This window comes from Python bivittatus, unplaced genomic scaffold, assembly GCF_059951505.1.
Source record: "Python bivittatus isolate LINGU-HERP-01145 unplaced genomic scaffold, Pbiv_v1 ctg000330_np1212, whole genome shotgun sequence".
NCBI classification, from domain to species: domain Eukaryota; kingdom Metazoa; phylum Chordata; class Lepidosauria; order Squamata; family Pythonidae; genus Python; species Python bivittatus.
The window spans coordinates 36,614,191-36,641,994 of NW_028277058.1; the positions used below are offsets into that span (position 1 = coordinate 36,614,191).

Genomic DNA, 27,804 nt, shown 5'->3' on the forward strand with positions numbered 1-27,804 from the left:
TTTGGGGCTGTTTTTCTGCAAAAGGACCAGGACGACTGATCTGTGTAAAGGAAAGAATGAATGGGGCCATGTAACGTGAGATTTTGAGTGAACACCTCCTTCCATCAGCAAGGGCATTGAAGATGAAACATGGCTGGGTCTTTCAGCATGACAATGATCCCAAACACACCGCCCGGGCAACAAAGGAGTGGCTTCGTAAGAAGCATTTCAAGGTCCTGGAGTGGCCTAGCCAGTCTCCAGATCTCAACCCCATGGAAAACCTTTGGAGGGAGTTGAAAGTCCGTGTTGCCAGCAACAGCCCCAAAACATCACTGCTCTAGAGGAGATCTGCATGGAGGAATGGGCCAAAATACCAGCAACAGTGTGTGAAAACCTTGTGAAGACTTACAGAAAACGTTTGACCTCTGTCATTGCCAACAAAGGATATATAACAAAGTATTGAGATGAACTTTTGATATTGACCAAATACTTATTTTCCACCATGATTTGCAAATAAATTCTTTAAAAATCAGACAATGTGATTTTCTGGATTTTTTTCCTCATTTTGTCTCTCATAGTTGAGGTATACCTATGATGAAAATTACAGGCCTCTCTCATCTTTTTAAGTGGGAGAACTTGCACAATTGGTGGCTGACTAAATACTTTTTTGCCCCACTGTAACTGATGAGCTCAGCTTGTGCTTTAGAAGTCAAATTGAATTTCTAACATTGATGTTGCAATTAAATACTGGATAGGGTTATGCAAAATGTTCCAGGGATCCTGCACATATAAAGCTGGTCCTGTGTAGCCTGCATTTCAGGTATTTTGATCTATTTATAGAAAGAAATGAGGCTGCTTTGTTCCAGTTACAGATCAAAACAGTTACAAGAAGTGGTTTGGGAAAGTGCAGAAAAAAGGCAAGGACAGAGGTGATCATGGTTGAAAAACAGCATGGAGAGCAGGTGGGATATGCCACACTGGGAGCCTGTTCCTTACTGACATGACAAAGGCTTACAAGCTTATACTTTAGCAGAAACCAAGGCGGAGTAAAGAGCACATTTTAAAGGCAGAAGCTGGGCAGAAAGGAAATGCCACACTGGGAGCTTGTTCCATACTGCCAGGACAGCATTAAGATGCTTGGGCCAGACTTTTCATAGCAGGAGCAGCAAAAGTGGGACAGGTGCTGAAAGATCAGGAACAGGCCACTGTGTACTTCATGCTGGGGACTGTTCTGGGGAAATATGGGGCAAATCACACCACACTTGCCCTAACTGTCCTATATATCATTCTGGGGTGCTGCCAAATATTCTAACCAAAACCTGGAACACAATCAATCTGGGTTTTCTCCTGGCATAACATTTTTGTGCACATATCTATTAGGCTAGGATCCAGTAACAAAATCTTTCATTGAATATACTGTATTTTGGCCTATCATTTTTTGTATCATGAAAAACTGGCAATACTTAATTTTATCATTCTATTGCCTTTTCTCAAGACATATTTCTGCACCAGTCTGGGTCACGTTGCATAGCCAAGTTCCTTAGAACTTACTGGAAACTAACCATTCCAAATAGCACAAGGAGCAATCTCCCTCCCATACCTGCTCATCAGACCATAGCTTAAAGTAATGAGATCCTTGCTAAGCCTAAAAATGAGTTGTTTTTTACAACTGTAGAAAGTTTCGATCTGAAATGTTGGTTGCCCTTTGTCCTTAAACTAAAATTCAGCTCTTTTTGGTCTAATCCTGCCATAGGCAGTTTTATTAAGGATAAATTCACCAGGTAAGATACCTTCAGGAATGTTCAATTGTTCAGTGTTCAATACCTTCAATTCATTGCATGCAGCTATCCAAATTATCAGACAATTATATTGCTGTAAGCATGAAAGTGAACTTGTAGTGAGAGCGATATCGTTCGGTCGTATGTGAGAGCCGGTTTGGTCTAGTGGTTAAGGCATGAGGCTAGAAACCAGGAAACAGAGTTCTAGTCCTGCCTTAGGCATGAAAAATGGCTGAACGACTTTGGGCCGGTCATTCTCTTAGCCCATGTCAGGCTCAGGCGACAAGCCAGTTGGTCAATTCCTGTCTCAACGAATGGATCAACATTTGATAAAAAAAAAAAAAAACCCAAAAAAAGGACTGCACCTGCAGGAAAAACGCTGGGGGGGGGGGGGAGGAACGCTAGCTGGATCATGTAATGCTCAGAAGGGAAATTTTGTTCCCATAGCATAGCTTGGGTTTGCTCCCATGTATATAAAAAATGATCAGCTTACGTGTGAGGTCCAAGTCTGACAAGATCAAAAAGCTCATTTCCATCCAGCAACCATACACCTATTGCCTCATTCCGCTCAGCAAATTGATCATAGCCTCAATAAGCTACATAACATTAATATCCAATCTATTTTCACACCTTGCACTAGAGATCCCATCTACCTCAACATTCTAACATACCACTTCCACTTTTTAAAACACAAACCTAGCATATATGTTGATGCTTTTAAGTTGACACCATTCAAATGCAATTGTCCAAGGTATAAATTGAGGGATAAATTGCCAGGCTATACCCTCACTTAAAATTCCCTTTGCATGTCAGAATATTTCTAAGTTTCAGACTAAACGTGTAGCACCAGGTGTTATCTTTTTGCAGTTCATTTTTAATGTAATAACTGGATTTTTGAATTGAGAAAGCCTAATCTGTTCCAAACAAAATCTCACTCAATATACATATCCAAACTAGAAAATAATTTATTAAGCATTAATACATAGTTGTTTGCACTAAGCAATATACATGCATGTAACTTCTACTCTTCGCTATTCTGGGGCTTTAGCCTTTTTACCCTTGGCTTTGCGGACTTCTTCAATCAGATCTTTCAAATACTGAATTTCTTTGCTCAGGGAATCAGCTTTTTCCTTTAGGGCTTCATTCTTCTGCTCTAGTTCTCTACACTCTCCTGATAAAGCTTCTTGCTCTGCCCTTTTTTTCTGCCTATATCGTGTAGCTGCTGTCTTATTCTGCTCCATCTTCTTCAGTTTTTTATCTATTCTCTTTTCTCCCTTCATCTTTAATGATAGCATGTTTTCTGGAGGGCAATCATAAGGCTTGGGCCGTGGAGAAACATCAGACTGGGTTGTAACTGATTGGTTATCACTAAGGGAGCTAGTAGAAGCAGCAGGACTTTGTTGAGGTGATCCCAGGTAAGACTCTGGGCTCATACATATTCCACTATCATTGTCAGAATGTGCTTCATCTTCTTTTTCACACTTGGGAAACACTAAAGTAGTTGGGGTTTCTGTTTTCCTGTCTCCTTCAAGAATGTCTACTTCACTACCTAGCTCTAAACTGAATGAATGGTCAATAGTGGAAATCAGTGGTCCTTGGGATGCTGGACATGGCAACAATGTGGTCAATGGGGCCACCTGGTCTGCCTCAGGAGACCTAGGGGAATGGTTAATTGGTTCTGGTATTAATAAACTTTCTTTGCTGGGAATTTCTTCAATGGGCGGGTCAAGCAGATCACACGTGTCTTCCAACGTGGCCATGAGCTCATCTGGGGAGACGGTGGCTTCCAGATCAATACCTAACAGCGCATCAAAGTCAAACTCCTTCAGATCCATCTTCTCCACCATCCAATCCATGCCAGAAAAGGCATCCTCTGTAAAATAAACAAAAAGGTATTCCAAAGATAACCTCAATAAAAAAAAAACAACAACAACAAACCATTTTTTCTCCCTTTGTTTCCTTAGATCAATGAAGCAAATGTATACATTTTAATGGATGCATCAAAAACCTCAAAATGTTACTCAATATTTGCATAATAAATGTTATTGTCTTACCCTGGTTGCTGTCTGTGGCATTATTCAAACTGCCCACATCCAGCCAATTGGAAGAGCCCACTTTAGCCTTATCGCTGGAGAACCCATGCGAACTGAGGTTCTTGGCCACCTCCAGGTAGTCATCTAAGAGCCCCAGACCTTCCTCAGCCACCGAACACGGCTGGCTGAATGGGGACAGAAAGTCCCCCAACAACATCTCTGTGTTTGAGAAGCTCATTTTGGTCAAGTTTTAGTACTTTCTTGTCAAACTGTCTAGACAAATAGATGGTGTCTTTATCAATAACAGCAAAGCTGCTGTGTGATGATTTGAAAAACCTGGAAGAAAGAGATAGAATTATTACTATAAAAAGAACCATCAGAGTTGAATTTCAAGTTAAAATCAGGTAGTGCAAATTGTGCATAACACCAATTAAATCTACAGTACAACAGCGCCAACTAGAATTTGTCCAGCAAAGCAGTCCTCAGTTTCCTCATAACTACACAGCTTCAATTCCATCTCCACCCACCTTGGTCTGATTCATGAATTCATTAGTGACAACAGCTGCAGCCATTTCATGATCTGCTTGCTGTGCATGTCTGTAACCTATAAATAGGCCGCCATTTTGTATCCTGCCACGTTTCCATTTAGGTCACTGACAGTCTGATGCTTCTAACTGAGCTATAGCAGCCACATAATGAGGCAAATATTTCAGTTTATATTCACTTTTTTTAAAAAGGTGATACTTTTCACAGAAAAGCTTATTTTAAAGTACAGACAATAGCACACTATTTCCAACTTCAGACAATTCAACCTGCATTCCAGCCAAGACCATTAGTTGTTTCAGCCAAAAAAAATAAATCCTCAGAATTTCTATGGATAAAAATTTTATTCGTTAGATTTCTGTGTTGTGAAAAGCTGTTTAGGCTGCTGTCTGTTCCTATTAACAAAGCAGCACTTTTGACTGAATTGTTACTATTCTATTTGTGTCCAGAAATACCTACTAGTATACCAATTGCTTAAATCTCGAGGGATTTTCCCAGACGGTAAAGGAAATCACTCTGCCTTCTAATTAGTCTGGGAAACTCAAAGGATCATTAAACCACCACCCGCTTTCCATAAATAGCCTGATTCAGTAGTCTGGAATTCGCCGTGCTACCCATTTCTCGATACCTCCCCCCCTCTTATTATCTTTCGGCCGTGAACAAATGCTATTCCTTGGCTGAGATTTCCAATTTCCTTGCACGTTTACCCTCTAGTTGTCGTCTTATGCGCATACGTAGATCGCCATAAATCGTCACTCCCTAAAGACTCAATTCCTTAACTTGATCGTACTATTTCTCTTCCCCTCACTGTTTTCTGGTAGAAGCCAATACCTCAACCTCTGGTGAATTTCCACCCTTCTCCCAGATACTCACGCCATGGTTGCAGATGCCTGGAGGTGCCGAGGCCGCGGCCGCCGCTGCTGCGCCTCTGCAATGGCCGATGCCGCCGCTTGCGCTGCCGCCCCTACCATGCCATGGCGGCGGCTGCGTACACTAAAATCCCTCCTCGTTTGCTCGATTGGTCAGTGTCACACTCCGAAAAGCATTAAAGAACACACGTTATCTATTTTCCTTTTTTCGAGAACGACAAAACCATACGAAACACTATAACGCAACCAGACAAAAAGGGCAGGGGCGCCCGTGCTTTCTCCTTATATAGTCAATGAGATCCGGTAGGCCCTCCCTTTAACAAGCGACGGCTCCAGTGAATCCTTCCGCCCACCGTCTTCGGAATTGAATCCGTGCCATTCATATAAGCAGATTTCCTCACAGAACTCTCTCCAAGACGCTGGAGATGAAACAAACGCTCCGTGAGGCTTCGTACCCGCATTCGATTAGTCCTACTAAAAAATCTGCGGAAGGATTGCAGGAACTATACTACGTTGTTGAAAAAAAATGTCGGTTACCGCCACTTCAATTAAGATCAGACACGTGACGATGAAAAACGAACGCCAGATTGGTTTCCTATTGGCTGTCCAAGAGGGGGATGCCGGATTCTGCATTCCGGTAATCAAGAAAGCACGTGAACGTGGGACACCTGATTGGTCGGCAGCGTTAGCTTCACGTGTCCTGTGAACTATTGTTGGCTGAGTGGGGAAACCGCCTCAAGGATTGTGCTTATCTGCTGGGGATGGGGGAATGCTCTTGGAGGGTCGCCCATAATCGCGGAAAATGGAGTCGAGGGGGTGGGGGAACCTCTTGAAATGCTGCTCTTCCTCCCTAAATTTCCTCTCTAGGTGTGAATGAGAGGTCAGCCTTCTCCGTCCTTTTTGCCAGACTTCCTTCTTCTCTTTGCCAGACTTCCGTGTTCTCTTCGCTATTTGGGGTTGCCGGCCACTGATGGTCCGACTAGCCCAAGCCTAGAGGAGTTGTGACCTTCACTCTCCCCGACTGCCGTGCTCAATGCGTGGGAGCAAGATGGCTAGAAGCTGTGAAGGCCGGATGGCGGCAAGGCTAAGCATCAGTTCTGGAGGTCGTAACCACTCCTCAGGCCTGCCCTGGGTCGAATCACCATACATGGAGATGCCGCGCTCGAAGCTGTGGGCCTTTTGTGACGCGCCACCCAAGAGGGCTGGTCGGGGAAAGAGAAGCCACCGCAGCCGTTCCCTCGCTCTGGATGGTGCGACGGGCACGGATCGGGCCTGGGAAACCCATTCTCCGCCCCCCCCCCCCAATCTGGTGAGAAAAACGAGGCAGGTGGCTCATTGGAACAGTCACCGCCTTCTTTTTCTCCTGGATGGCTAAGGGCTGCCAAGGGCGGGAAGCATCAGCAGCTTCTCCGACCCCGGCTGTTGAGAAAAAGGCTAAGGCACGGCGGAAGGGAAGAGGGAGCCGGGAGGCTCCTTTCGCTTCTTCGTATCCCACGTTCTCTTCCTTGCTGAGCGGCATCGCCTACGAAGTGGACCTGATGCCCTGCCCTTTACGAGCCGAAGAAAGGATGAGGTGGATGCTTCCATGACAACCCTGCCCTTGTGGGGTAAAGTTGATGTTTGCACCTGGGCGGTGTCGTGGCCCTAGGATTTCCCTCCTTCCCGCGTTGGTTTCAGTTGAGGTTACCAGATCTGAGTTGCAAATAGCCCTACGGTCTCTAGATGGGAGACGGAGTAAATGCAACCTTTTCCCTGTGTATTGTACAGAATGGGGGAAAGGAGAGGGATTGACTGTTTACACCTAACCTTATATTTACTAATTTAACATGCTACCAGCTACTGAGGTCTTTTTGAAGTTTCCTTTTCAGCTAGGTTTTCCAGTTAGTATCTGATCCAAATAATGCCAAATAAAATAAGTGGTTTTTCTTAAAATAAGACTGCAATAGTTGTGGGGAAAAAAGTAATTTGCTTTCTCACACAGGTACCTAAAACTCTAACCCTAACCCTTTCAAAAGCAGAGAAAAATAGACAGAATGAAAAAGTAAACATTGAAGGTAGGGAATTAAAAGGAAGATAGAGCAACATTGTGTTTTTGAGGCAGAACTAAAAATGGGAAGTGATAGTAGATAAGGAACTGGCGTTTCCTCTGAAATTTCTGGTGGTAAGTTAAGACTTCACCACTGTGACTGCACCATCGCCACCCCCCACTTTTGCTGCAATGTATCTCTTGACTCATGTAGAGAAAGCCATATTCCATGCAGGCTGTGAAGCCCATCTCACTATATGCTACAACCAAAAATAGGGCCACACAAATGCATTCAAGGCCAGGATCTAACAGGGCATCTTGTCCAGATTTAATATTTTAGAAGGGCTTGTAGACTTGGGTTTTTCTATTGTCTTCCCAGAAATTTGCAATTACTTTTTTTAAAGCTTCCCTCGTCAATAAAGCTTGGGGGAAAGCAGAAGTACATTTGTTTATAAAAAAAATAAGTTTACACATTTTGTGTCTGTTACCAGAAATAAAATCCTAGGCTCAGCATATGCCCAAGGGAAACCTTGTTTCTCAGTTTTTGGTCTGCTTTTCTTGAGCTATTGTAAATCTAGGGTTGGTTAGTGGGCCCCAGAATTTGAATGAAATACAAAAATAGCTAAACTAAAAGTTAAAGTTTGCTTGCCCATATAACACAGATGTCTATATTGCTAGTCAAAAAAAATATTAAACCAATTTGTAAGGTTTCCAGTATTTCTCATCTAATAATTCTTTCTTAATACAATGATGTTTTCCATAGTACATAGAAAGAGGAAATAAATTGCTCAAGGCCAGATGGGAAAAGCATTCACTAGGTGGATACGTCAGTATCTATGTTTTTCATTAACAAAGTAGCAATTCTGTTTGCTTAAAAGGTCAAATCAGATCGTATTTGTTGAGGGTTAAGGCAACCTGTTACCTTAGTCATTTTGAAACAAACTCAACTGGCTATGTAACCAAATATATTTACCAGTTTATTGTATTGTGTATGTGTGCTGGACAGTTTAACTACATTTCTATAGCTATTTCAACAAATTTGGTTTGAGTAGTTGAAATAGTATCTAGGTATTACATATGTTCAAAAAAATTTTTTTAAATACCTGGCACCACTGATCAGTATTTGTTCAACCCCAAAACTTTCTTAAATTCTTAGAAGAAAAAAGAATGAACTAAAGAGGTCATAGGTTTCTTTAAATTTAAAGAAATGTGGCAACCATTACTAGACTACCTGTATTTAATTGATGAAAATGAAGCAGTGACAGTGGGTTTCTTATTATAAAGAATGTGAATGAATAGAAATAAATAGTATACCAAGAGCTTAAAATTATCAGGAGTTTTATAAAGGGGTTAAAGTTACATTGACAGCTAATTTAGTTGGAAACGTTTAGCTTAGAGAAATTTGTTTATAAGGTTATAATTTTTCTCTACTTTTTTGGAAAAAGAATGTCAAAAATGGATAATGACAAAAAGTACTTTCAACATAATGTATTACAACAAGATGTTTAGAAAGATGTTGATCTTTATTGTACATTATTCTAAATGTTGAAAAAACTTTTTTGTACAAATATTTGTTTAAAGAATAAAATAAAACTTTTTAAAGGCAAAAAAAGAAGTCATAGGTGTGTGTTCTAAATACCCTGTTCATTTTACCAGGGCAGTTTTAAAAAAGTTAGTCCTAAAGCAAGTTATCTGCAGTATTCAGATTACAAAAGACTTGTACAGTAAGTGTGCTAGATATTTTATGTCAAAGAGTCTAACAAATAAATTCTATGTTAGTTTTATCATTCATTCTCCAAAAAAGAATCTACAAAAATCCATCAGTAACGCAGAAGACATTTATTCCCCCTCCTGCATAAAAACATTTTTTTTTAAAAAAATGCATTTATGCAATTGCATGTGTGGTTAGGCAGGTGAGTGGGCATTATCATAATATGATGAATGGCTGGCGTAGAAGATTCTTCAACATTCTCACTCCCACTCATTGCCCTTTCTTTTAAATGAAAATAAAAAGATGATTGCACAAATGCATTTTTACCTCTTGTTCAAGAGACAGTAAATGTATATGAAAGAGTTCATTCTGGATTTGAGCAAAGGTATAAGTGAGTTATATGGATTGATTTAGCCTGGTGTTACAGAAAAGTTAAATACAGCCTTAGCGTTTATGCTAGTTAAAGAAATTCTCTATCTTAAAATCAGCAAATTTGAAACTTCCTGCTTTGATGTTTTGGATGTGCTATTACTGTCAATATACTTCTACAATGGAGTCCTTGGTGCTCTCTGAGCTTGGTTGTTTGCTTGCAGACATTTCATTACCTGACTAGGTAACGTCATCAGTGCTAGTGAGTGTGGGGTTTGCTCCCTGTTTATATACAGTAGCTTGCCCTGCCAGTGTTGGTGGGGTGTGGTTTTCTCCTTGGTAGTACATTGCAGTTTTGTTTCAAGTCATTCTCTCCACACCACCTTTCATTTTGATAATGGGTAGCAAAACAGAACTGTCTTGTCTTCTGTAACTTGCTCCCATCTAGTATATCTAGTAAAACTGAAGCAATATCCAGAACAATTCCCTTTGATTTACAATTATAATATGCACATCCTACCTATACCTGAGTATATCAAACTATAGAAATATTTATATTAATACTATTGTAGTACAGAAGGCCTGATACATACAAATGACCAATTGTGGGATGCACTTATTTAGTTCCTTATTTGTTTCCACTGATTTTGGGTAAGATGATCCTCTTATATCATAATTAGCAGTGCTGCCTGCATGCAAAGTTCAATTCTGTCACATCAAGTATGATTTCCTAGACAGATGGGTGGATTATTTAGGATAGCTCCAAAAAAATGGTTGGAATTTGTCACATGGGGTATCATGTATCAGTTTTGTGCAAAAAAAGTTTTTATTAGAACTTTTTTTTTAATGCAAAATATTCTGATCAGAGATGTAGTTCTGTAGTTAGTTCCAGGAACAGCATTATAAAAATTAAAGTTCACTTTGAGAACATTCTTCCAAGTACCCTTAAGCAAACTGAGAGGGTAATTACAAGATTGCCTCAATCTGTTTTCTCCTCATAAAGATAATATGGAAAAAGCCCCAACATATCCAGCACATATTTAAGAAGAGCCTCAAGGTTGTGGAATATTTTATTTCACAACTTTTATACACTGTCACAGACCATCCACTAGACTTTTCTCTTCCAACCTTCTTACATAACATTTCAACTTGGGCAAATACCCCATGTATTTCATTTCAATATACATATATATATTGAATAATTACATAATTCTCATGTTAGCAATTCCATCAGACTTGGGAGGTCAGCAGTGCCAAGTGAAGACAACCAAATGTATTATTCAGCTAGCTGGTTCTAACTGCAGTTCCTTCTGATTGGTTTGACATCTACATTCCAGGATGAGCAGACTTGGGGTCCTGGGCTTGAGATCATCAACTGTTGTCATTGGCTTCCCATTTCCCCTGTGATTTAGAAAAAATTGCCATGTGTTGTACTTCACACTATCAGTATCTGTACTCTGTTCTGATTGTTTTACAGACCTTGAGCTTAAAACTAAACCTGCCCAGTAGCAACTTTGAAATTGTCACATGCAGCTTAAGTGAATACTGATAAGTTTAAGATTACTAATTCTTCAGACTGAATTTTCCAGGGAGGTTTTTACAGCTGTCCCACACAACCTGATACACAAATATTGTGCAAGGTGTATTTACCCTCCATAGAAATGAAGAGTAAACACATTTATTTCAACTTCAGATTCTGCACTGATGGCAGTGGCAATTTGCTGTGTGAAATTATTAATACTAGCTTTATTATGAAACAGTCTTAAATCCTTTTTGCATACCTCAAAGGGGGAAAAAAAAGCAATTCATTGTTACTTTGTAGGAAATAACAAAAGAGATGAAAGTGAAAAAAATCGCATCTTACTGGAACAGAGATAGTAGCTTAAAACTACATACAGTATATATTCAACCTCATAACAGAACATAGTTAACATTTTCTAATAAAATGTTTTTGCAATGTTTGTTCTTAAGGAAAAAGAAGGTAGCAAAGGTGGAGAAAAATGGGTTTCATAGCAAAGTTTCCAACCACATAAAGTCTGTATATGTGCTCATCAACACATGTAGCAGGAAGGTTGAGAACGGAGAGGAATATATTCTGGAAAAACTATGTTAGTGAAAAAAAAATGTTTTCCAGGTTACAAATTGCCAGGCACTCAGTGGACAACCTTCTATGTCATTAGCTGGAAGACTGAAACTTAAATTAGGACAACACTGGTTCTATTACCATACAATCAATATATACCATCTGTAGCAGACAATCTGATCTCAAAAGACAATGAAAGATGGTGTACTCTCCATAGCTGCAGAATTAAAGCCTACACATTAGAATTATACTGAATATTATCTCAATAACATATGCACTAGGGCTATACATGCTTTGAAAATGATTTGAAAGAAGCATTTCAGACCTTGCATGAACACAGCAGCTCTCTGCTATTCATTAAAGTAATCAATTTTTTTTCAGGCTTCCTCAGAGGCTTCCAAAAAAAAAAGATGCCACTGCTTTAAGAATTCCATTAATTAAAGTTAGTGCAACTCTTAAGTAATATTCTGAAAAAAAAACCTGGCTACTTTAATGAATATCAGATGATTCTGTGCAAACAAGGACCAAAACCCTTCTTTCAAATCAGTCCTGAAGCATACATAGCCTTAGCAAGCACCACTTTCAAGAGAAGAATATGGGAGGCTTATTTTTTTACTCTCAAGACTTGCACATTATCTCGTTATCCACTTTGCCTTTTAAGGTTAAGGGTGGATATTTGAAACAAGGTAACAACCCTCAGAATTACATGTATATTATTGTAAACTAGTTATGCAGGTTTGACAGTCTCATCTTTTAGAGCATTTCCTATTTTTCTTGGGTGAGGGGAGAGATGGAAGAAGCATCAGATGATAGCAGCACTGACAAACCATATATTCCTGAGAGATTACACATTCACCATGCCATGCTTGCATCTGCAAAGCAGGAGATATGACTATGGTGGCTCCTCCCTACATGTTGTATCATTATTTCAGGGAATGGGCAGAGATTAAGAACAGGGTTATACAACTTATGTATGGAATACCACATAAAACAAGATATGCTGATGGCTTCATGAATACAACTGGATCAAATTGGTTAAATGTATGCCACCTTCTTTAAATGTATAAACAGCATAATTTAATAAATATTTTTCAAACTATTTTGCTTTCCTCCAGAAGTGTTATTTCTTGTAACTGCCTATGTCCAATAATTTTATGGACTAAACCTTCAGGAGGCACACATCAGTACGTAAGTTCCCCAGCTGGCCACGGTATTGAAGCTCAAGGCCTGATTTTCAAGTACTAGTGGTATGCAGTATTCAGTATTGAAGAGGGCAAAGGTGCTTCAAATTCAGACTGGGCACCTCACTGTGACTGCCAGTGCCAGGTACACCAATAGTTCCATGCCACCCAAAACATCTTTGCCCTCTGCCATGCCATCCAAAACACTTTGCCCTCTCCAGTTTCGCATACTCCACCTCTGTCAAGTACCCTTTATATGATTTTAAGGCACAATGTTTTTAACAAGTCATAGTGCTCATTCAAGGATCTTCATTTCAAATTTCCTGCTCTGCACCTCAGTAATAGTGGACTGTCTGCCCTACCATTTCCTATTGTTCAGGCAGTTAATACAAGGACAAATAATTTCAATAGCAGTGAATGAGAAACTACTCTCCCTACATTCCTCTGCATAAATTAGCAATCTGCTACCGGTTTTTTAAACAAGAGAGTATTGAGGACCTTGTGCACATGTATGTGCATGTGCAGTGAAGGACTTCAGTCTGGCAAAGCAGCAAATCCTAGACAATATGCACTCAGTTTATCAAAATATGGGGTTATAGTCACTCTGAGTGTCACATAAACTTAAGCAGCATGCAATTTTTTAAAAAACTCCCCTTCTCTAGACAATATAAATAGAGTCAATGAATAGGATTCACAAATACATATCCTGCTATAAATATTTCTTTTGAAACTTTTTGTCAAACACTTTTGGAATGAAAAGGGAAAAAAACAGAATCACCAATCAATAGGAACAGAGCTCATTTCACTTTGGTGGTTCTTAAAATCATTAGCGGCAATTCTACACTTTTGAAAGAGGGAGTAAGAATTTTCACTGCAGCAAAGTATAGAGTATTAGGGGACATAGAGTACACGTTGTTGGGACTCCAGCAGCAGTATATCAACAAGGACTTTATAGCAAACTGAGCAGCTCTTCAATGTTGCTTCTTCCTCCAGTTCCTTGAGAGTAGTGGAACTAGACCAGTAGCACCAAGAAATATAATACCCCCCACTCCCATTTAATAATAAAAAAACAGGCAGACTTGCAAAATAACCAGAACATGATGTGCATAACTCACTCAGAAGAGAAACTGTCATGGCAAGTAATTCTAACACTAACGTCATGTTTAAGGCAGCTATTATATTTGCAATAGGACTTCTGGTTCTGAAAGTGAACAGTACAGTGTATAGCCTAATTCATCCACTTCTTCAGCAGTAAGCTCTGAAAACAAGTTCACCTTGGGATTTAAAGCACTGGGAAGAACTCCTTCTTCCAAATAGCCAATTAGTTTTCTCAATGCCTGAAGAAAACGGTCAGCTACTACATCTTGTGACCAATCAGTTTCTTCCTGGGTCAGGTGTAATATTACATTGGTGAGCTGGCTGGCAGAAAGACGACCCAGCATAGGGTTCAGTTTACATATGGCCTTGAGGATCTTGAGGCACAAAGAACGGCAACCAGAGTCATCTTGGTCCAAGGCCCGCAGGCGAGCTGTCTCTGCTGGCCGAAGGCTGAGTCGCCATAGATTATCATATTGGGCCAGTCGGTGTGGCCTGGCTACCAATACAGTATCACCTAATGTCACAGATGGTAAAAAGTCTATTAGAAGGTGCCGATCCCGTTCATACTGGACCTCCAAAGTTAGAGATTCTAAGGGTGCTGCTGGACGGATCACATAGTCTAAGAGGATCCCAATTGCTGGCCAGTTAATGGAACCGGCCACTACTTTCTCAAAGGTACAACACACAGCCTTAGGTGAGAGGTAACCCCCCACTACACAGCGGTCCCAATAACTGCTACCACGAGGAAAATATTCTGGGTTTTCCCGACGTACTAGGCAGAAGCCAGGGATGTTCATGATGGTATCTTCACCTGGAATGCATGACCATAAATTCTGTTCCAGCACAAGAGGAACAATAAGTTGGATGTGATCAGCTGTCACAACCTAGCAGGAGAGAGCAAGAAATAAAAGTGAGAGTTAAACATCTAAGGACTGATCATATCAACTATCAGCTAGCTTACTTGCACCCTCCAAATGTTTGGACTTAAATTCTCATAGATTCCTTAACTAGTTAGTTAAGGAAGGCTGGGAATATTAAGAACAATTCAGTCGCATATCAATGATCCTCAATATCCTCTTTAAATATATTGATGTCACAGAGGCGGCGTCAGCAAACTCACAAGAAAGTTGAAATCTCCTCAAAAATTGACAATATATTGGGGGGATGTAAATAGGTATTATTTTGGATGACAACAGGGAACTAGCACATATGGATACTGTATTGCTGGACTAAAAATCTGATAATATGCTATACTGTGAATAAACAATCTGAAAGTACATTTCTTTGAACAGATGTAGAAAAGGCACAGAACACAAAAATATGGATATTGGCCAGAAAAGGGGAACTTTTTCTTACACAAGATCAGATCACACACAAAAAAGTCCAGATAGAGTCCCATGAAAACATGATAATGGGATAAACTATCTCTGCCATCATTATTCTTGCTGAAGAACATTTAACAGCTTTTCACTCATTCGAGTTACCTGTAAATCATCACAGAGGCTACCACTCAAATACATCTCACGCAGAGGCATGTCTGGCAACTTGGCATGGAGGAAACCACGTAATTCAGCACAGATATCCACAGCAGCTTGCTTAGCTTTGATCTGTTCTTCTGTGGAAATAGCCACCTTTCTCCGGTAATAAGCAAATAATTTTTCTTGCAAGGACATTCGAAGGCGGGATTTCTTCAATTCCACCTGGCTTCTCTTGGCAGGTGATTTATGCTTCATAGGTTTGATTGAATCTGTTCAAGTAACACAATAGAGAAACCAAAAAAAGAGCCCAATATTTCACTGCAAATGGCTTGTATAAATTGCCTACACTGAAATTATTCTGCTCTGAACTTGTATTGTTTAACAAACACAATAGCCTTAGGATAAGGTTTATGGAAAAAAGAAACCATTAATGGGACAATCCAGAAGCAGACATCCTTTGTCATTAAAAAAAATTCAAATGAAACAAACTACAAAGCTATTCTGAATATACTAAATACAGCATATAGTCAGTACAATGTATATATTCTTTCTTCAAAGTATCTCTCACCTATTTCAAAATCTGAAGCACCAGTGGGAAGAGTTTGCAGAGAACGGCTAAGATTTGTCTTCATGTCTTGGTTCAGTAACCGTGATGATGACCCAAGCCAGCTTGGTTCCTCCCAGCTTCTCTTTCCTGACTGGCTTAAATGGGTGGGACTGGCTGGAGCACTAATTGCTCTGTCATACATCTGAAGTGAGTGAAAAGTAGGACATTGACTATATAATCCAATCGGAAGACTTAATTTCTAAATCCCCTACTGTGTTTTTTTCAACATCAATAAATCTTGGCATCTCTTCACCAACTATATTATTTCTTACCCGTTTGACAGCCAAGGTAGCAATCCCCAGCATAGCAGCACCTCCCACTCCCAGTACAAGTCGAGCATTGGACAACACAAAATCAATAGCAGTGCCAATCCCATTGTCATCCTTCTTTCCTTTGCGCTCTCCAGCGCCTGCCATTGCTCCTACATAGGAAAAAAACAACATAACTGTTCAAAATTTTCAGTTTGCCATTCAGTTCTTATCTGATCTTAATTCCATGGGCTTTTACTAAGATTAACTGTTTGAAGCTAAATCTATTTTACATATATCACTTTAAAACATGTTTTGTAACTCTTATTGTAAAAACCCTAACCCGAATGGTTAACACAATATAAATCACTAACTAAAACTACAAAGTACATTAAATCAATAGAAATTTAATTTTCCATAAAATTAAAATGCAGACTTTATGTAAAATGTAGAAAAGCCCAAATTGGGGGTGTGGTACAAATCCATGTATAAAGTTATAGTCTGAGAATGGTTTCCAATTAGAACTGAATTCTACATCAGATTTACCTTTTAAATATGAAATTATTCTAGATGTTGAAGCATATTCCCTCAATTTAATTAGCCATTCTTCCAAAAAAGGAGTCAAAGAAGGAAGCGTATAAGATCCTTGCAGCAATTAACACATACAAAGCTAACTGATATAAACATTCACGTTTTTAACATGGGACCCTCCCATGATGTTCAGCCAGAACAACCACATTTGTTAGTGTGAATATTTGACATCCAAATGTGACCCTCTTTTGCATTAATAAACTTAGAACTATTCTGAATAGAACTAGACAACCCATGACCCATTGGGTCATCATTTCAGAGATATTTCCTTACATAAACAGAGAAACAGAATGACCAAGGGCAAAAAAGCAGCAGGAGTAGGAGCAACTTACAACTTGCTGCCAGCTTCCCCACTGACTTTGCTTGTAGGAAGCTGGCAGAGAGCATCAGAAATCCATCCTTCCTTCCTTCCTTCCTTCCTTCCTTCCTTCCTTCCTTCCTTCCTTCCTTCCTTCCTTCCTTCCTTCCTTCCTTCCTTCCTTCCTCCCTCCCTCCCTCCCTCCCTCCTCCCCACATATAATATAGGCTTGTGCCACTTGCCCTCCCCTCATGATCCTCAGGAGAGTCCCAGTGAAGCCTCCCCCTCCTCCTCAGCTGACCCATGGAACTGCCTGCCATTTTGCTGGGGGGAGGTGGAACAAAAGGAGCTGCGGACTGTGAGGAAAACTGCACCTCCGCTCCCCACTCTGGCATGTCCCCAAGGGCCCCCTCTCTTGAGGGAGGAAGAGGGCTCACCTGTTGACCACCAGCACCCCCCAGCCAGCCCTTCCTCACCAGCAGGCATCCAAGTTGTTCCCTCATTCTTCCCTCAATGCCCACTGCCTTTAAGAGATTTCAAATTTCTGCCTTGTTTCCAAATCAGCCAATCGCCACTTGCCTGTTGGGCCTTGCCACCAATTGATTGGGCACAGGGGACAGAGGGAGGGAGGAAAGAGGTCGGGGATGCACCCATAACGATCACATGACCTGGGCTTTCCCAAATTTCAATCCAATGGGAGTAATGGGTCCCAGATTTTGGACGCATTCTGTAAGTTAGCCCATTTGAGGTACCTTGGTTCAAAAATTGTTGCCCTATGATGAACCATTTCACCCAGTTGAAGGTTACAGACATGACAGTTTTAGCAGTATATAGATTCTCTAGTAGGATAAGCTAATAGAAAAAGGATTTGATGATGAAAGGGAGTTTCTGCAAAAGGAATGGCTAAAATTGCAAGCAATTTCAAAGATGAAAAAAATGCAGTTGCAAAAGCTATAACTGCACAAAAAGGTTAGTGAAGATCTGAGAAGAAAAAACAATACATTTAGGAGTTAGAAAGAGATGAATTGCCACAAAATATATATACAGGTAGCCTAGAACAGTAAAAATATCAACAACTGATGTTTCAGTGGATGCCCCTTATTTTGACACACTGATTTCCAGGATTCAAGGGCAGTCAAAATAAGAGTTTCAATACAGTTCAGGACCAAAATCTGGATGGGAATTTCCCCATCCTCTGTAGCATAGACATTTATTTTGTAATTATAATTAGCATATATAGTACATTCCTCACAATGCCAAGTTCAAACATGCTTTGTTGTTGCTGTTCAGTCGTTAAGTCGTGTCCAACTCTTTGTGACCCCATGAACCATATCATGGCAGGCCTTCCTGTCCTTCACTGCCTCCCTGAGTTTGCTCAGTTTCATGTTCATGCTATGCTAGAATTATTTTATTACTATAAATAAAAATTAACTTACAATTACTCAGATTAGTATTTTAGGACAAATTTGCTTTTTATCTGTACAAATAATGAGTGGTTAAAATAGCACATTATGTCTATACCTATATAATTTACCTGAGGCTTAATGCATCTGCAAAAAGAAAGGAGGAATGCTCCCCAGGATATATGGCAGGATACTTTTGTTTTTTTGGGTTTTTTTACAGATTTGCAGCAGACGTCTGATATTGACCATCCAGTTCAAATGACTAAAGAAGTTAAGGAAAATAAAAGCAAAGGAAAAAAGTGACAAGGAAAAAAAGGAAGTTTCTAAATAAGCCCTCCAAGTTTGCTGCGCAAGAAAGCCTGGCCCTTTTTAAGGTGTCGCTCTTTATCTTCAGGTTGCTTAAGATGCTGGTTCTTGCGAAATTCTTGCCGGATCGAGGTGAAATAGAAATCACGATCAGTGTAGCGCAAGCCACGTCCTTGACGCAACAGTGCACGATAAAGGTTCAGCACAGCTTCACGGGTCCACGTTGCCATGGAGGATGAGTGGAAGAAGAGTGAACTGAAGATACACAGAACAGAGAAAATGAAACAATCTCTTTTCTTTGGGAATATGCAGATATTTCAGTTATGTTACATCTTTTCTAAGAGAATTAGCACTAATAAATCTAGTCATAAAAATAAATCCAGTAATTCATAGTAGTAGTATTACTAGTACAGTAATAACTAATAAAAAAGGAAATATCTGTGTGAAGTTCTGGTCATTACAAAATATTATCTTCATAAATATAACAGGGACATTAAGCTTCTAAATGATTCACAGTGCAATCTGCAATACTTTCATTTCAAACCTAGAAGGATCTTTCTTTCACCTGTTTAGCTTTTACCTATTTTATAGTGCCACTTCATCAAGTGAAGTGTTTCAAGTCTTTATGTGTGCTCAAATTCCTTCCTCGGATTCCATAACTTCTCAGCTTATGATGTTTTGTTTTTTTGCTCAACATTTTGGAATCTGAGCAGAATCCTGTTTTGTTTAACTGACTTGCTCTCCATTTTCACATCGGCGTTATGGGTAGCAATTCAGCAAGTCTTAGAGAGAGGGGCATCCTCAGTTAGAAATGTATCTAGGCTCGCCTTAACTTCCCCCCCATCGGTAAGGAAATAAATAGATGCCTCTTGGTAAAAATATATGGACATATTTTCCACAAAGTTGGCTATGAGCTCCTCGAGCGAGTCCCAAGACGTAAGTAATATGACTAAGCAGCCTGTGGTAGAAGTCTCCTTCCACAGGGGAAGGGGGGGGGGGCGCTCAAGAAAAAGAGGTGCCTAAGAAGCTGAAAGGCCCTCACAGGAATCTAGAAAGATAGAAAACGTGTCCTCCTTCACTTCCACCCTCCCACTACTCCGAAGATCTCACGAATATAGACACCTGGGGGGGGACCACGGACAGGTGGGTGGAAGCATTCCTAGGACTCACCCGTGAGAGGGTGGGAAATCCGGCAAATCGGCGGCGGTAATAACAGAGACGGACTCCACTTCCGATATCTTACAGCAGAGCCTCCGTCGCGCTTCAGAGCCGTCCACCCCACCTCTTTCCGTTACCGGCAGAGCTCCCGGGGTCAAACAACAATATGGCCACTTCACTTCCGGTGCATGGCCCGTTCACCATGGAAACGTTCTTCCCTTCCGAAGAGAGCCGAACGGTTACACAGAAAGTCTCAGCTGCTATTCCGTCAATGTGCGAGAAGGGGAGGGGGGCGGGGCGAGGCGGAGAGCCTTAGACTCCTGGAGGGATCTCATTAAGACGACCGGATCAGGGAGGCAAGAACCCGGGCGAGCCGTGAATGGCCGCAAAGGGTTGCGTTTACCTGTATGTCTTTGCTGCCTTCTAGTGGTCGTCCGGGTAGTTCGAATTTCAGTCATTCTCCCACGCTGATGCCATTGAGATGTGTAAGAACTACAGCCACCCGCATTTCCAGCTGCTGGACCAAGGCCCATCCTTAAAAAGCTGCCTTCCCGCCACTTTCTTAAGTGACCATCTCTGAACAGCAAAAACCCAGAGATCCCCCAGGGACCAGTAAGGATTTTCCTCTTTGCTGCCATGGTTTGGTCGACTAAGTTTTGCACGTCAAATGGCTTTCCAAGATTTACTGTTACGGAGATCCATCCGGTTTAATGTTCATTTTCGGTTGTCAGAGGGGACAGATATAGATCTGATGGACTTTAGTTGCAGAAGAAAAAAAATCAGTTAAACATCATGAAGAATTTATTAAAAACAATTCTATTGATTTATAATTGGAACCAATCATCTGCTTTAGTAGGTTCTCTCTGAAAATACTGTAGCTCTGATTTATTGTATCAAGTAAAAAGTGGATTCAATGGCCACACCAGCAGTTCTCAAACCTTTGGTCTCAGGACCCCTTTACATTCTTCAAAATGATTGAGGACCCTAAAGAGCTTTGGCTTATGTGGGTTATATCTGTTGATATTTACTTATTAGAAATTAAAACAGACATTTTAAAATATTTATTTGTCTTCGTGGACCCCCTGAAAGGGCTTCAGGGACCACCAGGGATCCCCAGGCTACACTCTGAGAACCACTGGCCTACACAATTCTTTTCTAATTCTGTGGCTTGGTTTGGATGACACTCTTGCCAGCCACATTTTAGCTGTATTAGCTCAGCTTCTGCCACGTTTATGGTCAGAATGTCCTGTGAGTGCAAATATGATTTAAATTTCAGCAGGAGCTGATAGGTATCTCTCTCTTTTTTATAACTCTTTATTACTGATTTCAGAAATTTGGTGTTGACTGAAATTGAGTTAAACTGAGAAAAACTGGAGATGGGCCATAAAGGTTTCTTTCTCTTCATAATTTAAACAATATTCAGATCTATTCTGAATCCAAATTGTTGCCAAATTATCTTTCACTAACCCTCCCAATTCAGTGGCACTGACTGTAGGACTGAACTGTAAATCAAATACTTAATACCCACAATCTGACATAACTGTAGAATTTTATGAAGGTGCAAAGGCTATTGGGGTATTCAGTATTAGTAATAAATATTAGCTTCAGGCTTTGAGAAGACTAGTTAGCAGAAAAAGTCAACAAGAAAGCCTTGTTTCTTTTTATAATAATCGTAAATAACAATTTGTGTGTGTGTGCACAGGAATTAGGAGGAAGAATGTTTCTGGACTGAAAACAGGAGAGTATATGCACAGGAGTTAGGAGAAAGAATGTTTCTGAACTGAAAACATAGCTGTACACGCATATAGATACAAAAAATGTAAGAGAAGAAATAGACCATGTTTCCTTTTGAAAGTACCTTAAAATAATAATTATATATACATATGCACTGTTTATGTATTTCTAACATTTCCTCCACATGTAGAGGATTTTCCCAGTTGCATATCCACCGACTACTGTTGGAATGAAACTCACATTTTCTTTGAGAGATCAACTTTGAGATCATAGAGACAAAAGACAACATGATAGAAAGCCACCAGGAGGATTTCTGAAGTACACATGAAGCACTTTTTTTTTTTTTTTTGCTGGCAATAGATTAGGAAGCATGCTTGAGTCAAATCAACAGCACCGCCTTCTGGCTGTTTTATGGAAAATGAACATTTTCAGAACAGAAATTAAGAAAACATAAACATGCAGTGGAAACAGTCATGTACTCTACTTGTTTTTTTGGTGCACAAACAGACAAAAAGTTAAGAGCATCTTACAACCTTGGGAAGGTTGGATTTTATAGAACTGGGCCTTCCCTGGCCTTAAGAAGGAAAGATCTTTCCTTTTTGTTTAGTTCTGCTCCCTAGTTTGTGGAAAAGGCAAATAATTTAATTTAACAAATATTGAACATGCTGTAATTCTATCCTGTTCTCATTAGGACTAAAATGCAGCAAAAATGGGATATATAGTTTTTTTCTTTCCTAAGTTAAGAATGTAAACTTGCTTCTGAAAATGTTCATCATGTGAGTTTTATTTAAGTAGAGCTCAACACATCCTTTTCCATGAAGTCTCTCCATCAGGGGTGCTGGACATTAGCTTTGATATCACTCATCACTGAATTGCCAAGTTCTTCCTGGACTGTTCCAGCAAGACTTTTGTCAGTTTACCTAAATAATTTGTACCTGTTAGTATTTCAGATTCATAATTACCTAAATTTGTTGTGCCTGTTAGTATTTCAGGTTCATAATTACCTTCTGTTTTGGTGAAAGCCTGATTTTTAGGAAGGTTACTGTAGGAGATTTCCATACTGTATGTGTAATTATATGTGTAATGGCTAGGTTTGCGCAATCCCCTGAACTTCATAAGCTGGGTTCATACAAGACACTGAGGCACAAACTAGCCAACCATATTGTAGCCTAATGTGTTTGGAAACTCAGTCAAAGTATCTTGAAATCTTAAAGGCTTACACTGTTACAGTATTATGGCACAGGTAAGTTAAATACTTCAAAATTTCTAAGCACTATTCAACAAAGGTGATCCTGGCATTTTTTTCTACACATGCATAAAACCAGTTATTTCAGTTCTAATAATATATTTATCAACAAAATGCTTTTTTCTTGTCACAAGTTCCTGTGAGTCATAGATCCATTTAGAATTTGACATGGTAGTTTTTATATCATTCATTGATTGGGATTAGACCTGCAATTAGGCTTTGAAAGTCTGGGCATGAAAAGATCAGAGATGGTTTGATGATTAGACAAGAGAGATTATAGAAAGAAGAGAGTCATGATGTAACTTTAGAGAGAGGTTAAAATATAATTGTACTTAACTGCTGTGAAGAATATCAGAAGCTACTTCTTTATACCTTTATATCTTTCTTTAAATCTTTCTCCTTTTTTTTCTATTTTCTTATTGCACTTCTAGCTTTTTCTGTTATTTCTCTCTTGTTCATTTTTTCTGTTCTAAATTAGTTTGCATTAGTCCTTATTATTGCTTTTATATAAAAAAAAGATTAGAGATGGATTATACTGTATTTACATTTGGATTTACAAGCTGGTCCTATATGCTAGGGCCAACATAAGGTTTTGATTGAAACATAAGGTTTTGATTGTCTAAGAAATGAATTTGCAGATGGTAAGATGTCATGCTTACTATCTCCTGCTGATCTCAGTATATAAAACACACATAGTTTGCAAAGAAGAGATGTTGTTGGCATTGGAGTTACTTACTGTGGAAAACTTCAGATTTTATTTCAAAATGGTGTTTTAGAATACATGGGGACATAAATGTAGCATTTGTGTCAACTATTTAAGGTAGCTGGGCCTTTTCCTGGAATCTTGCAGCTGCTTTAAAAAATTGCATACAAGATGCTATATTTATGCACTTTAAATAATCTTTTTGGAATCACATTTGGAATCACAATCCTATAGGTCATCATCTGATTGCATTGTTACTGAGTTGAAGTATCAGAGGATGTCTCCAGCATCAAGATATATTGGAATTCAGTTTTGCATGCATCAGCTTTCTGCAGTTATAAACTTAATGATTACTAGGGATAAATGATAGTAGAGGATGGTTTTGCATTGTTATGTTATTTATTTTAATTTGTTTATTCAATTTATTCTCATTGCAATCAGAAGACTCTTGGTGGGTTACAATCTCATAAATTTACTCTAAAACATCCATAGTACAAAACATTAAATCAAAGTAAGAAATTAAAAAATGGCCATTAAAATGACCATATAGCATAATAGCTTAAAAATCGCAAACCAAACCAAAAAATACAACCAATAAATATATTCATCATTCAAAACCAATCCTAAATAGTTCTGTTTTCAGTAATTTTCAAAAAGCTAATGAAGTGGAAGCTGAGGGACAAGGATGACAAAGGGCAGGCCTGGCAACAGAAAAATATCTCTTCCTTGTCTAAAAACTTGCATATCTCTATGTAGCATCCTTTCTATTGGTTAGACTGACATTCTCAGAGCTTTCAACACTTCCTTGCCCTCTCAATTCAAGTTATTTCTCTTCTTATTCCAACCTATTCAATGCAGGGGCTTAGTGACTCACACTTTCTCCATAAAGGAGGAAAGCATACTTCAGACTGTTACTTGTTAATAGACTTAAGAAATTTAGGATTTTTTTTCTGTCTTACTTTCTAAATAAATATATATCTATATTTTATTTATGCAAGCATCAACCAAAAGTAATACTCATAAACATTAGTGTTTCTCCCTTTATACCCTCTTTCCTCATCTGCTAATAAAATAACAAGTACAGAAGAGGGCCTTTGAAAAGATTCTGGAAGGAGATGAAGTGTGTTTGTACGTTAAAAAGATATTTGTGCAGATATACTTCAGACTTCCTTCCAGCAGCAAGGTTCCCAGGGCCACTGGGATCAATGTATTTTCCACTTGCTTATACATAAGAAATTCAGTCTGGTAAATAGTGAAATGACATATTTAAGCCTTGATTTTACCTCTACAAGCACATATTGTTTAATAATTTAGTCTCAGTTGTTTTTTCGTAGTAATGGGATAGCAGTCTTGAACCCCACCCAAAACTTTGGGCTATGATTAAGTGCACCTTTTGCTGCCAGCTGTTATTCTATTGTTCAGAACAATAATAGATTACTCTTTCCATCCTGCCACAGAGACAATGCCGACTTCCAGTCTAGTCTCTGACTGAGGCATTCCAAACTAAGCCTCTTGAAGAAGCTGAAATGCAAAACCTGGTCAAACCCACACTATACATTCAGAAACCATTATTATTGGCTTAGCTTGCTTAATTTATTCTGGCTCTGGCAGAGCTAGTAGCATACTACCACACCAGGTCCTTGGGATCTGATTCTATTGGAATGTTGTTGTGAGGGCGAGTCTGCTTCCATTCAGGTTCATCTGAGATATTCAGAGAATATTTTGGATTCATCTGCAGCGCAAGGAAAAATTAAGATTCATTTCATGTTGATTCCTTAATTGTGTTGTGTTCTTTGTGTCTCGATGAGTGGACCAGGATGCATTAAACCTTCAGCAATTATATGTTGCCGTGAGGTTTTCTTTAACTATGAGCAACAATTGATAAAGTGTAAGCCATACAAGTAGCTTTCTAGCTTTAGCACTGCATTATATATAAACATTATAAACCATTATCTAAACATTTCTCAACATGACAGCTGCAAGCTAAGCAGGAGAGCAATATCAGGTAGGGATGGGTTGCAATTACAGTTTGGCTCTTAAATGAGGCATAGTTTCAGTTACTTTCTCCTACTTCCCACTACAGTAGGCTCTGTGCTTCTACCAGTAATATTTTTTTCTCCAAAAAGTCCTGCAGGCCCCATTTTTCTCTTCAAATTCCAGCATCTCCTTCTGTTAAGCAAAACACAGTTTATTGGCTGGTCAAAAGTGTCATCTCCTTCCTCATACAACTAGGAGAGGATATGACAGAGAGATATTTAAAGTTATGAAATTGCAGCACACATATTCTAGTCTTGTACCTGTTTATTCAGAAGACCAGTTTGCAAAGGATTACAGCTGTGGTTTAATTTCTGCCCACTCTCTGAAGCCAGCTTGGAATTGTACAAGGATGACTTGTGACTGGCACATTCTGATTTCATTTTCAAGAGCAATGTGCATAGGAAAAAAAAAAATTCTAATTAGGTAAAATAAGCAGCCAGAAAATCAGTTCTATCAAGAAGTACATAAAGCTGGAGCTATATAGTTGAATTCCAAATGTATAAATAGTTTCAGTTCTTAAAAGAAAGTTGGTAGGAGAGGCAAAATTCCCAAATATAATTTCTCTACCCAGGATTTTGCTAGGTAGAGGACATGGAAACCCATAAACTTGTAAAGATTCTTCTTTACTGGCACAGTATTAGCTCTTTAGATTGTTATATTTAGTTCCACACAGCATAGTATTCCAGACAGTGTTTCACTCATATTCAGCAAAGCATTTGAATATGATCTTAACTTCAGGTACTTGAATAATCCTATTGCTGGGTTGCAAATCTTTAAGCATTGCCAATGTGTGAGACCATTTTCAATTTACACTTTATTGACTAGCTCAGAGGTAAGTCGTAAGACAGCTTTGAGCATCCTGCAGAACTCTTAATATATAACATTCTCCTATTTACTTTAATTTGGCTAGATTGTGTTTAATAGGCCATCGGATATAGGCTAGCTTCCTTGTGATTACTTGAAACTGAAAATGAGGGAATACATTTCTGTTTCACCAGCTTTCTATTTTCTTTTTGTATGTGATATTGGAAACTTGTGTTTGTTGCATAGTAACGATACTTCCAAACCTAAGGCTTTATATGAAAAATTCTAATAAATATGAGCTGATGTTCTTCCTATCCAATACACAGTATTCCTGGCAGGAAGTTTATTTTATTTTATTTATTCATTTCAAGCATTTATAAGGCTGCCTAACTCAAACAATGTGACTCTGGGCAGCATACAACAAAAATAAGCATTAACAAAAAAGAAATAACCATACATCATTAAAAAATAACCTGATATATAAAATGGCAAGCTGATTGGGATATTAAAACAACCAAAAGGGGACTGCATTCAACTAGACCCAAAGACCTGGGAAAAGTGCCAGGTCTTAACCACTTTTGTAAAGGCTTGCCGTATATTGGGGGGAAAATGTTCCAAGTCCCATCAGATGGCAGTGTTTAAATGAGGGAACCTGGAGCATGTCCTCCCTATGGGAACATGTGGGGCAGGCAGATGTTCTTGGAAGCAGGTGGTCTGGCAGTTAGCCTAGTACTGTCATGTATGGCTTTAAAGATGATAATCAGCACCTTGAATTGCACCTGGAAGCCTATTGGGAGCCAATGCAGTCATGGAGGAGCAGTATCACTTGAGTGTAATGAGCTGTGCCCATAAGTACCTGCACCTCTGTATTCTGGAACAGCTGAAGCTTCCAGATGGTCTTCAAGGGCAGTCTCTTGTACAAAGTGTTGAAACTATCCAATCAGGAAGCCTCCCAGTCCAGGAACTGGCACAACAGGTACACAATATGAAGTTGTGCAAAGCCCCCCCTCCAGTCACAGCTATTACCTGCTCTTCAAGTAGGAGCTGTGAGGACCCCTAGATTGTGCGCCAAATCTGAACAGAGCAGTGCAACCCTGTGCAGAACCAAAGATGGAAACACTCCAGTTCCCAGATCCAGGGGACCTAAAATCCACAGCCACTCAGTCTTGGCAGGGTTGAGCCGCAAACTGTTCTTTCCTATCTAGATTCTCACAGCCTCCAGACACTGGAACAGGACCATGACAGCTTCATTTTGATGACCATGGACAGAGATGTACTGGGTATCATCATATTAATACTTCACCATGTACTGATGGATGATCTCACCCAGCAGCTTCATGTAGATATTAAAAAGGAGGGGGGAGAGGGGAGAGCCCAGAGGCACCCTGCAAAGCAGGGGCTTAGGACTTGACTGCTCCCCTCCCATCAACACCAGCTAGAACCAGTCCCAAAGAAAGGAGAACCACCGTAAAATAGTGTCGCCCCATTCCCAACGCCTTAAGCCAGTCCAGGGATACTATG

At 39.5% G+C, this 27,804-nt stretch overlaps 3 protein-coding genes across 4 annotated transcripts; all 3 read right to left on the reverse strand.

Annotated features, from left to right (window-relative positions):
• Positions 1-2,704: 2,704 nt before the first annotated feature.
• On the reverse strand, positions 2,705-5,479 carry ATF4 (activating transcription factor 4). The gene is made up of 3 exons (XM_007420001.4): positions 5,207-5,479; positions 3,812-4,126; positions 2,705-3,630 (listed from the first exon to the last, which is right to left on the reverse strand). Exons 2-3 carry the CDS (start codon positions 4,026-4,028, stop codon positions 2,789-2,791), a joined length of 1,059 nt encoding a protein of 352 aa, XP_007420063.1. The 5' UTR covers positions 4,029-4,126; positions 5,207-5,479; the 3' UTR covers positions 2,705-2,788.
• A 4,905-nt stretch (positions 5,480-10,384) lies between these two features.
• Positions 10,385-18,564, reverse strand: MIEF1 (mitochondrial elongation factor 1). Of its 2 annotated transcripts, XM_007420000.4 has the most exons (5): positions 18,427-18,564; positions 16,028-16,176; positions 15,717-15,897; positions 15,155-15,417; positions 10,386-14,554 (listed from the first exon to the last, which is right to left on the reverse strand). In XM_007420000.4, exons 2-5 carry the CDS (start codon positions 16,169-16,171, stop codon positions 13,748-13,750), a joined length of 1,395 nt encoding a protein of 464 aa, XP_007420062.1. In that variant the 5' UTR covers positions 16,172-16,176; positions 18,427-18,564; the 3' UTR covers positions 10,386-13,747. The 2 variants fall into 2 exon arrangements, with proteins under 2 accessions (XP_087997150.1, XP_007420062.1); XM_088141024.1 differs by lacking the exon at positions 18,427-18,564 and having other exon boundaries at positions 10,385-14,554; positions 16,028-17,047.
• A 54-nt stretch (positions 18,565-18,618) lies between these two features.
• MIURF (mitochondrial elongation factor 1 upstream open reading frame) lies at positions 18,619-19,930 on the reverse strand. The gene is made up of 2 exons (XM_088141025.1): positions 19,772-19,930; positions 18,619-18,856 (listed from the first exon to the last, which is right to left on the reverse strand). The coding sequence occupies exon 2, from the start codon at positions 18,829-18,831 to the stop codon at positions 18,619-18,621; it is 213 nt and encodes a 70-aa protein (XP_087997151.1). The 5' UTR covers positions 18,832-18,856; positions 19,772-19,930.
• Positions 19,931-27,804: the final 7,874 nt, after the last annotated feature.

Excerpts from the sequence above, each read along its gene's own strand:
- ATF4 (XM_007420001.4), bottom strand. The coding sequence starts at position 4,028 with ATGAGCTTCTCAAACACAGAGATGTTGTTGGGGGACTTTCTGTCCCCA. Across the intron at positions 3,631-3,811 it reads TGCCACAGACAGCAACCAGG|AGGATGCCTTTTCTGGCATG; the intron begins GTAAGACAATAA and ends TTTATTTTACAG.
- MIEF1 (XM_088141024.1), bottom strand. The coding sequence starts at position 16,198 with ATGTTGTTTTTTTCCTATGTAGGAGCAATGGCAGGCGCTGGAGAGCGC. Across the intron at positions 15,898-16,027 it reads CTACCTTGGCTGTCAAACGG|ATGTATGACAGAGCAATTAG; the intron begins GTAAGAAATAAT and ends CACTCACTTCAG. Across the intron at positions 15,418-15,716 it reads TGCTTCAGATTTTGAAATAG|ATTCAATCAAACCTATGAAG; the intron begins GTGAGAGATACT and ends TTACTTGAACAG.
- MIURF (XM_088141025.1), bottom strand. The coding sequence starts at position 18,831 with ATGGCAACGTGGACCCGTGAAGCTGTGCTGAACCTTTATCGTGCACTG.